At 38.3% G+C, this 13807-nt stretch overlaps 1 protein-coding gene across 1 annotated transcript in view; it reads right to left on the bottom strand.

Annotated features, from left to right (window-relative positions):
* The window catches only part of COL14A1 (collagen type XIV alpha 1 chain), a 118794-nt gene that overhangs the window by 69020 nt on the left and 35967 nt on the right, over positions 1 to 13807 (bottom strand). The window contains exons 8-14 of the mRNA XM_058830316.1: positions 13175 to 13339; positions 12619 to 12780; positions 11083 to 11231; positions 9990 to 10119; positions 5627 to 5772; positions 4190 to 4319; positions 831 to 970 (exon numbers count right to left, since the gene is read on the bottom strand). Coding sequence (XP_058686299.1) covers positions 831 to 970; positions 4190 to 4319; positions 5627 to 5772; positions 9990 to 10119; positions 11083 to 11231; positions 12619 to 12780; positions 13175 to 13339 — 1022 coding nt within the window. The remainder of the gene's footprint in view (positions 1 to 830; positions 971 to 4189; positions 4320 to 5626; positions 5773 to 9989; positions 10120 to 11082; positions 11232 to 12618; positions 12781 to 13174; positions 13340 to 13807) is intronic.

The raw sequence follows: 13807 nt of genomic DNA, 5'->3' as shown, positions 1-13807 counted from the left end.
TTTCTTCAGGTTCAATACAAATATTCCACTTTATACAGATGAACAGCCAGATATGTCCCAGAAGAAACATAATTACAGATAACTACCTTAAAGACTTCTTTTTCTGGAGAGTCAAGTTATCCATGACAACTTATTTCCTAAGGGATCTGGACTGTTTTAATAATCAAACCCACTTGCTGCAATTATTTTTTAAAATCTGTATTTTTAAAAATTTCTTTATTAATATTTCAGTATGAATCATTCCATCCCATTTTGCATTCTATCACAGAATTCACGCTACTAAAAGGTATTATAAAGCACCCTTGGTAACAAGGCAGAACTAAATATTGCAAATTATTAAATATAAGAGTCTAAGTTAGAATATCTTGGTTCCTTAGCACTCTGTTCAAGCCAAATCCTGTTTTTAAAGAGTTCTCAATACATAATTAAAGCAATAAATGTTGAGAAAATGTGGCAAAGCCTTCAGATGGTCTTTTTGAATGAGCTTGAGTCCATGATACATGATACATCAGAAGTCTTATTGTCTGAATTGAATCAAGAATAAGTATTTCCATGCTACATTTAGTCAAGATTCTGCTCCTAGCAAACCACTGTTCCCTTGAGTTGTCTCCCTCAGTTTATGTGCCCCAGACTGCTCAGAGTACTCTCCCCAAGACATACATACATCCAATATTAAGCAAACTCTTATTTACACCAAGTCTCAGAATTCTCTTGCAAATCTTTTGTTAGAGCTTGTACGGTAGCTTTTGTTTACAAACTTTCCCCTAATAACTACAGAAGCTTGGGGAGGTTTGAGATTGGTTAAGGGAAAAGTGGTGCTAATAATTTACCTCATTGGTTTCTGTTCCGTCTGTTTTTACGTGCATGATGCGATAGCCATTTACATTTTTGGAAGCAGGATCCCACGATAGCTTAGCACTATTATGTCCAACATCAGAAAATTTCAAGTTTGCTGGTGGACTTAGAGGCACTTGAAAAGAAAAGAGATAAAACCATGAAAACGATCCCAGGTTTTAGCTGTGAAATCTTTCATGTCTTAATAATACATAGTATGTTTTCCATTTAAAAATTTGTATCACCAGTATTTCTATTTGAAGGCCTACATCAATGGAGTTACAAAAGTACTTAAGGCAGGTAAAAGGGCTTGGCTCTTTACTGAAATGGAATTTCCAGATTTGCTAAAAGCACCTCAACTGATACTGGAAAAGAAGTTAAGTTATGATGTTTTTCACTGCAGATATCATAGCACAATATAGCCTACAGAACACTTGCAATAGATTTGGGATCATATTTGTGAATTAATTTAAGCCAGCTAGATCTTTATCCTATACACATTTGGTTTCCATGTGTATCCCAGCAAAAATACTTCATGGCAGTAGAATTTGGGAAAAAACTTTTCTGAATCCTGAAAGACCTTGACAAACCCTAAGTTTGTCCAAAAAGCATAACTAGCTGAGAAGATCTGCAAAGGTGGTACTTTTTACCCCTGCCTACCCTTTCTGTTAGGAAAGCTTAGCTGTTTCCCAACAACAATCCCAGTTAAAGCCGTACTTTTACACTATATATTCCTTGACAGTCAGGAGCTGAAGGAAAATGAGGTCATGCAAGAGACAGTCTCGGATTACATTCACTTCTCTGTCACACCACAGAAAGCAATTTGTGCTGTCTGTTACTCTCAGCAGTAGGTTCTGTGTTAGTCCAACATCTGCTACTTTCCTCTGAATTATAAAACCTTTCTCTATCCATTGTGCCTTCACACACACACTCTTCACCAGTCCAGGTGGACAGATAAATATCAGCACTTCAGAAGCTGCTTCCCTCACACCTGGCAAAAAGCAAAGATTTTAAAGGCCTCATACATGATGGGAGATCTTTAGCCAGGCCATTTATCAATCCAGAATCTGCAACCAGCTTAGGAACAGTGAAGCCAGCTTGGCTCTGAGAAAAGAGAAGACGGGAACATACTGGAACTGTAGTAGATGGGTTTGCCACACATTCTGGCATCCAACATATTCCTCTGAGTCTAGTGAAGGGAGTATCACGTGCTGGCTTTCCTTTCTACCTTCTGTCAGTTGTGAAATGCACTTCATTCCACCATCCAGGTCATACAACAAAATGTGTCAGTCTCAGCTCTTTCCTCTTGGAACAAACCTCCTGACAACATTGCTCTCAACCAGACAGGCGATCCTGGTGTCAGACTTACGTGAGATTTACAGTGAGTCTTGGATGAATCCCAGCCTCAAAATGAAACTACACCCTAGAATGAGCTTGCTGAGCATGTCTCTGTTTGGCATAGGGAAGGTTTTTCTACAGTAACCAAGATGATACAATGAGTAGAATATTATTTACTAAATACAGATTGTCAGATACTACACCTAATACTACAGCAAATTTGGCAGATCACTCTTCAAGCAGATATGTGCCCCAGGAAGAAAATACCAGATAGCCTATTCATTAATTGTAAGCCAAAAATAATCACACTGAAAGAAAAAAAAAAAAAAAAAAAGAAAGAAAGAAAGAAAAAATAAATTTAAAAAAAAGAAGAAAAAAAAAAAGCAGCTTAAATCAGATACTGGACATGTAAGACATTATTGATAAACACCAACAATGTGGGACAGGCATGATCTTCAGGAGCTTTCTCCCTCCCAGATTGCCTCACTGCCTGATTCATCAAAGCCTGTTAGCAGAGGGCTTATTTGAATAGCTGCATATGACAGAATCCATCCTCTTTCAGTCTTACAGACCAGAGATGGCTGCATTGTGTCATCCTAAAAAGAAATGAAGGTTGCAGAGAAATGAGGTTTTCTTTTTTGTCCTGGTCTAGCAGCAGCAGTAGTGATGACGGGCTGCCTAACACATGTTACAAGCTTCTGTGATCTGACAGTGGTCATGAAAGCTCAGCTTGTGCTGATGTATCTGGAATTTGTATGTGATCTTCCAACCAATGTGTTAGCCAGGTTTAGAGCTCTGCATTCTCCAAGGTCATATGGTATGAAGTGAATTGAAGCTGGCACAGTCAAAACCTACATAAACTACTGTTTAGGAGAAATGAAGTAGAAATGAAAATCTGATACTTGGTAGATACACCCAGTATAATGCCAGGATGGGTGATGTGGGCAGGGGGGGCTGTGCAAGATGAGAAGTAAGGCATAAAGAGACAGAGAAAGGAAGGGAAGAATAAAGATTTGATTCTCTTTGCTGGGAATCTTCTACATGCATTTCAAGTCGACAAACACTCCCAGGTTGCAGTAGTTTGCTATTGAAACTTGTCTGTCCACAACTTTCGTCCTAGGGAAGACCTAGCAAATACCAATGCTTAGAGCTTCTTCCACTATTGCTTGCTAGCCTTACAAGGAATTGCTCCAGGGTTTCTTTTTCCAGCATTCGCATGCCTGAACTTCTCTCACTTATTAAATGTAAGTCACTTTCACTCTGACTGGGTTACTCATGCCAGGAGCACAAAATAAGAGGATTCACTCACTCCCCTGCTGGGAGCAATAGAGATGTCACTGAATGCAGTCCCAGAAATGTCCCAGAAGCACAATTGCTTATTTTCAATTCCTTTGTCTCCCAAATGCTGGAGCTATTTAGAGAGCTGACATACAGTCTGTGTACTGTTTGTAGAGGACGGAATTTAGCTGGCAAAACTCTTGCTGCTTATTAAAAACACACCATCTATCATGACTGCACAGGCACTTTCCAACCCTCCATTTACCAGATGTTAGGCAGCAGGGGTTGGACAGAAATCTTCTCTTTGCCTCTTTTCTGCCTGTACTACTACTGAGCCAGAGGAATGACTTTCTCCATCTGAGCAGGCTCACACACACACCTAATTTTCTAGTTTGAGGAGCCCAAACAGAGCATGTTTCTGTTTTCACCTCAAAGGTCTACATGGTGACCTTCATTCACCTTCAGCAAGTTCAGAAAACTGTCAGGAATTCACCAAGATCCATAGGGGCAGCCATAGTACCACTGCCACTGAGAGAGACAAGTTCATAAACCTGTTGAAAAAACAAGCTGTTTTGTAGAAATCCTCAGTCTCTGTAAATTGAGTATCCACATTGAGAAACCTATGTCAAGAGCTTGCCCAATTGTTCAAATCAGATAATCAGATGCTTGCTCTAATACGTGCAAAGACCATTCTGAAGTTTTATTAACACTGAAGTGAATGTAGATTTGAGCTACCTACATGTAGTTTCTTGTCCTGTAAGGGGATCACTAGCTTCTTCTCCAAACATGGCATAAACTGTGACTGTATATTCTGTATTTGGCAAGAGTCCATCCAGTTCAAGATCTGTCGAGGTCTCCCCAATTTTTATCTAAAAACACCATGAATCAAAAAAGATACATTATTTCTGAATTAGGTTATAATGAGGAACAATACCAGTTAAACATTTGAAATTATATATATGATCAAATGTTCTGCTGTCCATTTGTCTGACACTGTTCCCACAGTGCTTTGCCCAAGATTTTGGGATTTTGCAGAATAATTAAAAGATTAAAAAAGCCAAAAGCTAACACACAGGTAAAAGGACTTTAAAAGTGACTAATCACATTAGCAATGACAAAATATGCCTCTCCAGAATGAGCAGCTACTAAGGGCTTTTCCTGTCTACATTTTTTTATTCCCACTCCCATCTACACTTAGGTTCATCTCCAGTCACAGATCTGAAAATCACATGAACTCATTGGAGGAGTTGATTTCTGTGCACACTGAGGCTCAGATTTGTTGCTATTTCTATCATTTTCCTCTTCCACCTTTTTGTGGAGACCCACACTAATATGGACTGTATTTATTTCTTTGGGGTAAAGCTCAGTCCTCCTGTAGCAGCCAGTTCTCATGAAGGCCCCACTTTTAAAAGAATTACGTGCTTACAGCCACTGCTTTAGCAGTGAGCACAAGTCTGTGCTGGCTTTCAGCAGCTTCATGCCCCCTTCTCAAGTTCACATGCCCCTGCATGCTTCATAGTGTTCCTGCTTGAACAGAGATATTGTACATAACCTTAACTATACACATATAAACTGGAGTGTAGAAATTTTTACATTCTAGACCAGAGGTTCCATTGGTTTTACTATGTTAGTGACAGGAGACTAGACTTTACCTTTTCCCCCCTTCTTTTCCTTGGAAAGAATGTCTTCTAAAATCACTTTTGATGAAAGATGTTGTTTTTAAATTTAAAGATAAAGGTTGAACAGAACTAAAAGAAAACCAATGTCAGCTTTCTTTCAGACCTACAAATTTTACTTACATTTAAAATCCCTGATGAGAACAAAGGCTAAACTTCATCTTCTTCTGATAACACACTTAGGAAATATCTTACCTTTAGTTTATTTTTTCTCTGAATGTTAGTTCTACATGATGATACTATATCACTTTATACAAAATTTCAGAAGAGTCACTTAAATTTAGTTAAATTTGTTGCATTTTTATGACAATGACACAGCAATAATCCCCTGGCACTTGCACTTTATTCATAGCCTGTGCCACATACAGTACTTAATCAAGTCATTGTAAAAATCCAAAGTATTTGCTGATCACTTTGGAGGTTAAAGGACATGTACTATTTTGTTTTTTAAAAGACTGGGTATTTATTAACTGCTATTCAATGAAAGCACAATACATCACCTCCTTCTCATCTGCTGCCAGTCCTTCTGTGAGGGGAGCATAGAGGATCATGTACCCTGTGGCACCCACGACTCCACTCCAGCTGACCCTCATGCTGCTCTGGGACACATCGTACAGCTGCAGATCCGACGGCATCGGCAGGGCAACTGCAGTGCAATGGGAGACAGACACACCTCAGCTCTCCCACTCCAACAGCCAGCTGCTATCCAAACAGCTTGCTTTACCCCAGCAAACACAAAGGAATACAGCTTTCTCCAGGCATGGAAGTGCTGTCTGTATCCTGCAAATAAGGTCTAATTGGTGCGTAAAAGAACTCAGAGAAACAAGGAAATGCTAACCCAAACCAATTCCAATGCCATGGCAGATGAAAGCATTTCAGCACAGTTGCTATTAGGAACCAAGTTTTAAGTTGCTATTAGGAACCAAGTTTTAAGGGGTGCTTCTTTCCCAAGCCGGAGTGTGGACATGATAGGCATGAGATACAACACCCTGGAAAAACCCTGGATGAGCACACTTCACACATCAAAATATTTTAGCTGTAAACTGTTGCCTGTTTAAGGCCTGGACTGCCCAAACTGGCACCAAGGTTTGTGTCAGTGGGATTATGCAAATATGGGTAAAGCCATCCATTGCAAATCAGAACAAATGCTAACCTGGCAAGAGAGAGCAGGGTGAGTGAAATTCAAACAATATTAGGAGATTTACTTGTGAATTTAAGGCACTGATACCAGAACATAGCACCAGTCAGGGTTTCCAAATGTTTCTTTGCATTTCTGTAACTCTTTTCCTGGTTGTCCTCACTTTATTCCTCCCAGAGGATAACATCCCATGGCCTCTCCTGTACTGCTGGTACATCACTGATGAATCCCACCAAAATATTCAGGCATGAATATGGAGAGTTATGAAGGAACTTTGACTTCTCCTTTGGAATTTATACACTGAGAATAGTCCCCAAAATTACTGGAATGGTCTGAAAAACAGAAGGCAATTGCTAACTGATACAAAACCTTTCCTATCTGAAATTCTGAAAAATCTAACCTGCATACAAATATTCAGGAACAAATTCTAATTTCACTTACAGAGCTTCTCTGGAGTCCTTGTCCAACCAAAAGCCTCACCCTGTCAAGCTGGTATCTCCAAGTCTATCTCTTACATTATGTTCAACAAACTCTAACAGAGCTCTAACAGAACCATGCCAGCCTCATCCTTTCTTGCTCATTGAGACTGTTCACTCACTGTCATTCATGTCTGTAAGTGGTGGCAAAACTTCAGCCCAGACTTCTCTTGAGATTTCCACTTCCAGGTTACCCCACCTACCCCTCCAACCTTTTACAACCTACCCCTATCTTATTTAAACCCTTGTTCTATTGATTTATATTCCCATGAATTCTCACAATTTCCCTAATTACAGGGAGAAACTACCTGTGAACATTTTCAAATATACTTCAGTCTCCTTGCTCAGAGCTCCACTCACACTTCTGACACCTACAGCAAGAAATTACATGCTGAGATATCCTGAAGCCACTTTGCACCACATTGTCTCATTCCTATTCAAACTGCCCCAGGGTCACAGTGAGAGTATCCATCACCTGTTCTTCCCCTTATTTTGATTCTAAAAAATCTATAGGAAAAGTGCCTTCTAACTGTAACTTATGACTTGCATTTTAACTCTCAACAGGAACCAGTAGATACTCTGACAATATATAAAAAAACTCACAAAGAGGTGACTGGAGATAAAACATGGTGTTTTCTACTGGAACTTTCAGCCAAAGAGCTCAGAATCTCAATATAAACATTTAGTAGATTATGCTGGTTTGCATCTTGGACAGTTACCAGACTATCCTAATATTCAGGTAACATAGGGATAAATTAAAACAAACTAAAAAAAAACTGGAATAAACTAAACCAGGTAAATCATATTTTTAGCAAATTAATATGTGAATGAATTTCATATTTATTTCAATTTAGAAGTGACTATGAAATTACAAAACTATCTACTTATCTGTACATTATGTATATATCTGTTTAGATTTCACATAACTGTAAACTATATTTAATGTTCTATATAAACAAATGCAACTGTTGACTATTTTAATCTGTCAGTATCTCACGCACAGGCAGGAATGTAAACTACAATTTTCCATAATTCTCCATAAGAATAGTAAAAAAAAATACTTCAAAATTGTAGGTATTTTTAGCATATGGAGTGATGAACACTTGCATATGTCAGACTATTACTTCCAACATACTATCAAAGACAGCTATATAAAATGCTTGATGCTGCATGACCTTGGGGTGTGATCTGATCAAATCTCTGAAAGCCAGCAGGGCTGGGCTCCGTCAGAACTTGACTGGGTGACTTCAAAGGAGTACCAGGTGCAATACAAAATAATCCTGTTGGCTCAGTATGTGACTGTTCCCTCAGCCTCAATAAATTAAACAGGTCCTAACACTGTCTCATGGGTATAACGTGGCTGGAGATGACATTCTGGGGGGACTGAGACTAAAAGAAAAGCCTAAAATAATTTTATATTATCCTATTTTGTTTTCAGATTGAGAAGATTAGCACTGACACAGAATCAAAGAACGTCTGAGGATGAAAGGCACTTCTTGAGGTCATCTGGTCAAATTAACTTCCCTGTTCAGTCAGGTTCAGATAAAGCAGGCTGCTCAGAACCTTATCCAGTTTGGCTTGAAATATCTCCAGAGATGCAGACTTCACAACCTCTCTGAACAATTTATTCCAGTGTTTGACCACCATTACAATAAAACCACCTCTTCTGTTCAAATTTAATTTCACGGGCTTTTAATTTGTGCCCATTGGCTCTTGTCCTGTTAATAAGCACAACTGAACAAAGTCTGGCTCACTCCTCTTCATATCCTCATATTAGGGATTTTTATACATTAACAAGATCACCTGAGCCTTCTTCAGGCTGAACAGTTCATCTGTCTCAGACTCTTATGAAAGATGTGCCAAGCCCTTAATCATCTTTACAGCCCTTCACTGAAGTCCCTACAGTAAGTCCACATCTCTCTTGTGTTGAGGGAACCCAGCACAAGACCAGGCATCCAGGTGTGGCCTCATCAGTGCTGAGCAGAGGGCAAGAACCATCAGCTCCCTAAATCTGCTGGCAATCATTTTCTAATGCAATCCAGAAGGCTCTTGGCTTTCTTTGTGACAAGGATGCTCTGCTGGTTCAGTCAGGTTGTTGTTTACCATGACCCCCATTTCCTTCTCTGCAGAGCTGCCCTCCAGCTGGTCACCTGTGTAGTGACACATGGGTTTGTCACTCACAAGCATCAGGACTTTGCACTTCCCTTTTTTGAAACGCATGAGGTTAAACTTGTTTTCCTCTTCACATCACTTGCCAGTCTCAGCTCCAGGTTGGCCTTGGCTTTTCTAAACTTACCCCTGCAAGATGAGACAGCAGCTTTACACTTCTCCTGGGTCATTTGCCTCTTCGTGTGCACGTCTTATACAATTATTTTTGATGTCTGGGTTCTGTTACAAGCTTCTTGATTATCCATGCGAGCTTCCAGTCAGCTGGTCACCAACTGGTCAGTAGGGACCTTTCCTGAGCTTGTAGGATGTGATGACCTCCTCCACCATCAGTTCTTCCTTGTTTCTATGTATGAGCCTTCTCTTGCTGGCTCCTTGATCACCTGGGTCAGGAAGCTGGTAAAGCATTGTAGAAATCCTACAAATTTCTTGAGCCCTGCTGCTCTGTTCTTTCAGCAGGTATCAGCTATTAATATATCACATATGGACTTCGTGTCTCCTAGTCTGAACTATAAAGTTACTCTTTATTTCCATTTCTAATATTTATCATATTTACTAAAAAATCCCTGCACTTCGTATACAAATACCTAAAACAGTAAATGTATCAAATCTTACAGTATATCAAGACATCATTTTACAGACAGAAAATAATTAAATCATTGAGAAAGAAACTTCCAGAGTTACATTGCAATCTTTGTCACTGGCAGGAATCACATGCAGGTATTGCAGGTCCTACCTAAATCTCCACTCATCAGCTCATCTCCAGCTACAAATCGAGTTTGCAAAACTTGGCTCCACACCCAAAACATAGGAATGTTCTAATTTAGGGTTCAATACAACAGACTTCAAAGTTCAGCCTGGAGATAAAACCTTTCTCAGTGTTTAAATATCCACAGAGCGTTTGACCTTAAGAGCTTAACCCAGAATTAATTAAAACAAAATTTAATTTAAGGCAAATGCACTAAAAGAAGGTAGATTGAAAAACACTCCCTTTTGTGTTTATTTTTCACAAAGACTAATGCCTACACAGTCTGATTAAATGCAGACAGTCAAATCTGCAACAATCATGCTAAGGATACTCACGTGTGGTTTCCGTTCCACGGAGGCCCTCACTCGCAGCGTTGGAGTAGATGGCAAACACAGCTATCTGGTACTCAGTTAAAGACATCAGGTTTTTCAGAACTGCTGTGGATACACTTCCATCTACCACAACCTGTTTACAAGAAATTTTAACTAAATACGCATAAAGCAAACAAACTGTATTACTATCAAATCAATCAACCCCTCTTTCAGGCAATTTTTACACTGTACTAATATTCAGTTCATGCTGTATTTATGTACAGTAAACTGCCTGAAAAGAACAGCAACCATATATATAGTCAAAATGTTTATCTGATATAAATAGCCATTCAGAACAAAGGAAGAGCTTAGCTGAATAAAGTGTATGGGATACAGTTTTAGGGTGTGTAAGTGGCACTTTTTGATATAATATCACCATAAATATTCCTTTAGTACTACATATATATACACACACACACACAGAGTACTTCAAAATCCCATCAATACATATCCATCCTAAACTAGTTTCTAGTGCAAAAGGAAACAAAATATAACCTTAGTTAAATCCTTTTGCTCTTCTACATTTCCATTCAATTTGATAAGTTGTCAGCTGGAGTCAAAAGCTTGTTCCAAGCAATTTTTCCATCTCCAAAATGTTGAAGTCCCATCCAAATAAACAATTCTCTCCAAATTTTCAATGACCAATTGTAGATGTCTCAAAATGTCCAATCTTCCTTTTATGAATATTTTTTTCTTAGAACTGAAAATGCAGCTTACCATCACCTCCTACCTCTTTTGTTCTCATAAACAGAGTGGTGCAGGGGGTGTCAGCAGAATTGTGCCAAGTAACCATATGAGTAAGGAAAAAATGCAGGCACTTCACCCCACCCCCTGAAAGTGATTATTATTATTATAGCACTTAACTGACTTTAAATTGTATGATAGACATGTAGCCTGGCTACTACCTAACCTTTGTCACCATCCAGTGTGACCAGCCTCCTTTCTGGAGCCCTCATAGGGAATTTCAGGGTGCATTCAGAAGAGGACCATGGATTTCCTGTCTGGTTAGTTGCCCCTGCTGCATTAAAAACTTCTGGGCAGCTTTTCCTCCTATTACCTCTTCTGGCTGTCCTCCTCGAGTGGGGTAGTACACAACCCTGTATTTTTCCACTTTGCCTGGCGCGTGGGTCCAGCTAACGCGGAAGCCTCTTGCTGTTACCTCCGACGTGACCAAATCTGAAGGAGTCCCAAGAGAAGCAATTGTTCCTAGGTTGGAGACAGCACAAATTTTTATTCCCTTCTGCATAATAATTGCTTGGCTTGTTGTATTTGCTGAAGCTCTAAATATTATTCCTTATCAGAAAATCAAATAATTGGCTACTGCACACCTATTTATGTTATTTTCAATGGAACCAAAGAAGTAATAATGAGTACAGCACATGGCGTTTCTCTGGGACTAAATCTTCCTGGTTTTTCATAAACCTTTCTATGAAGACAAAAATACAACACTAAGCCTTCCTGACCTTCTTCCCATCGCTACTTCCAGACATTTCTGCTGGGTTTTTTTTCAGGTTGCTTTCATCCCAGTCATGACAAACATACAAGTACATATACAGCTGTGATCTCCTGTGCTCCTCAGCAGGCTGGAAACTGATACTGCCTGTCAGCCTGCTGAAGAGACACAGTGAATGGTCATCTTCTCTGGCAATCAATCTTTTCCACAAAGATGTCTCATCTATCCATGGTTTTTCCATTTTATTCTGCTCAAGAGAGCCTTCCTTATTGATATATATTACATATATCTATATATTATATTGAATATATATTATAGTCAATGTAATTATATATATAGTGTGTGTATGTGTATATATGCATACAAACACACACACATTTATATAATTTTCCATATATCCATATATATTATGAGAGAGGGAGAGAATAACTTAGCATTTCTGTGATATTAAGGAATCATAAACCAGTAAATAAAAACAAAATCCACTGAAACTTTTCAGAAAGAAAGGCCCCAGGTAGAACTGCATTTCTGGCAAATTGTAACATTTTTTCATAGCCATTTCCTTTCTTCAGAAAAGCCAAGATAATTGTAATCAGAAGAGGCTTTTTTATATAAGAACCATTTTCTTTGCTGCCATCTTTTCCTGTGAACCAAAATATATTTTGTGTGTATTAAATAAGAAAGAGAAAAAAATCCATCAAAGGAGGGATTAAACAATCTAAATAGTTGAAACTCTTGAATACTTATGAGACAATCAAAACATTAAGTTAGGAGATGGAAAGCACAGCATGAATGTAACAATTCCACGTGCATCTGTTAAACTAATTCATCCCCAAAACTCTATTACAAAAAGATTTCCTTAGCCACCACTTGGAAATAGTTATAGCAGAATAAATTAACTTTTTTTTTTGTACTACCAAATACCATAATACTTACCTCTACTAAAAACAGGGAGCAAAAGATCAGATATCTGAGCAAGAATAAAACATAGCTGGGAAGATAACTTCTCTGACAATACTTTCTTGCAAGCAAAAGAATATATAGCGTGAGTCTAGTGCCAGAAGCCAGTCTAGAACTGCAGGTATTTGATTTGTAGCTCTAAGTTCCCCATAAGTTACATTAAATTTTGTTTCTGTTCACCTTTGATTTCCTTTTCCTGCTCCTCTACTCGTGAGCACACTGTTCTTGTAAGACCTTCAACTATGGTATGCATGAAGTTAAAGTCAGCCACGTTGTAGACATGTGTGCTGTCAGGCTCAGAGGCAATCTCTTTGAGTTCATTTATATCTGCATTCTTTACACCTTTTATTGGAAAAGAAAATAAAGAAAATATTTGCAATGAAAAAGAAAAAATCTTGTATACACAGGGATTGATAAAAAATTACTAATATAAAATGATATTTATTTTACTGAGCAACTACAAATTGCTCTGTTTTTAAGATGTCAATTCAAGATGTTAATTTCTGCCAGTGAAAGTGGTATCTTTCAGCTGTCTCATGAAAATGCAGCATCCATGTATACTGCTAAATTCCAGTTATAACGGCAATGCTGTAAGCAATGCTTATAAAAGACACAAATTAATGATGATACTTATTGGATACAGACAGAAAAGAGCACTTCCTTAGTACAGCCAGCAACAGATTCAAATACAGCAGAGTACAATGGGACATGCACATGGGTATGGCAGAATACACACCAATAGCAAACAGCTCAATGCCAGCATCCCGCAGGTTTTTAGCAGGAGGGATAACATCATCTTGGGACTTCCCATCAGTGATCAGTATCCCAATTTTAGATACTCCAGGTCTTGCACCTGCCTCAGGCTTAAAGCTGTTTTCCAAAATATAAGTTAAGGCAAGACCTAAAAAAGAAAACATTTTAAAAGACTTTTACAGATGAAAATGTCCATTAGTTTTGCCAATATCACAGTGTTTGCTTTTCTACTCAATTTAAAAGTTCTGATAAAAAATAAGTATAAAAGAAAAGAAGAATTTATTTACTGAAAAATTAAATTCCAACAAGCAGCCTAAACTACAGAGAAGCTAAAATTTATTTTTATCTACCTTTTAATCAATCAATATACTTTAAACTGGCTATGAAAACCTAAACGGATGTTCCTGTAAATGCATCATCTTTTTCTTACTTTACCAAATTCTACCAAGTTAGAACAGGAAGTTCCCTCTCCTTCTACCTACATTGCTTATATGAAAGCACGTGCTCTGGATAGCTTAGTAAATCCTCATGCTATAGATAATCTTACCTTCGTTTGGTTTTTAATTTTTTCCAATTTACAAGCTAAGAAAAAGCTTTATTTATGCTTAGGAAGAAT

The sequence above is a fragment of the Poecile atricapillus genome, chromosome 2 (assembly GCF_030490865.1).
Source record: "Poecile atricapillus isolate bPoeAtr1 chromosome 2, bPoeAtr1.hap1, whole genome shotgun sequence".
Classification (NCBI taxonomy): Eukaryota; Metazoa; Chordata; class Aves; order Passeriformes; family Paridae; genus Poecile; species Poecile atricapillus.
Note: the sequence above shows the minus strand (reverse complement) of the source record. Positions and strands in the feature narration are given on the sequence as shown.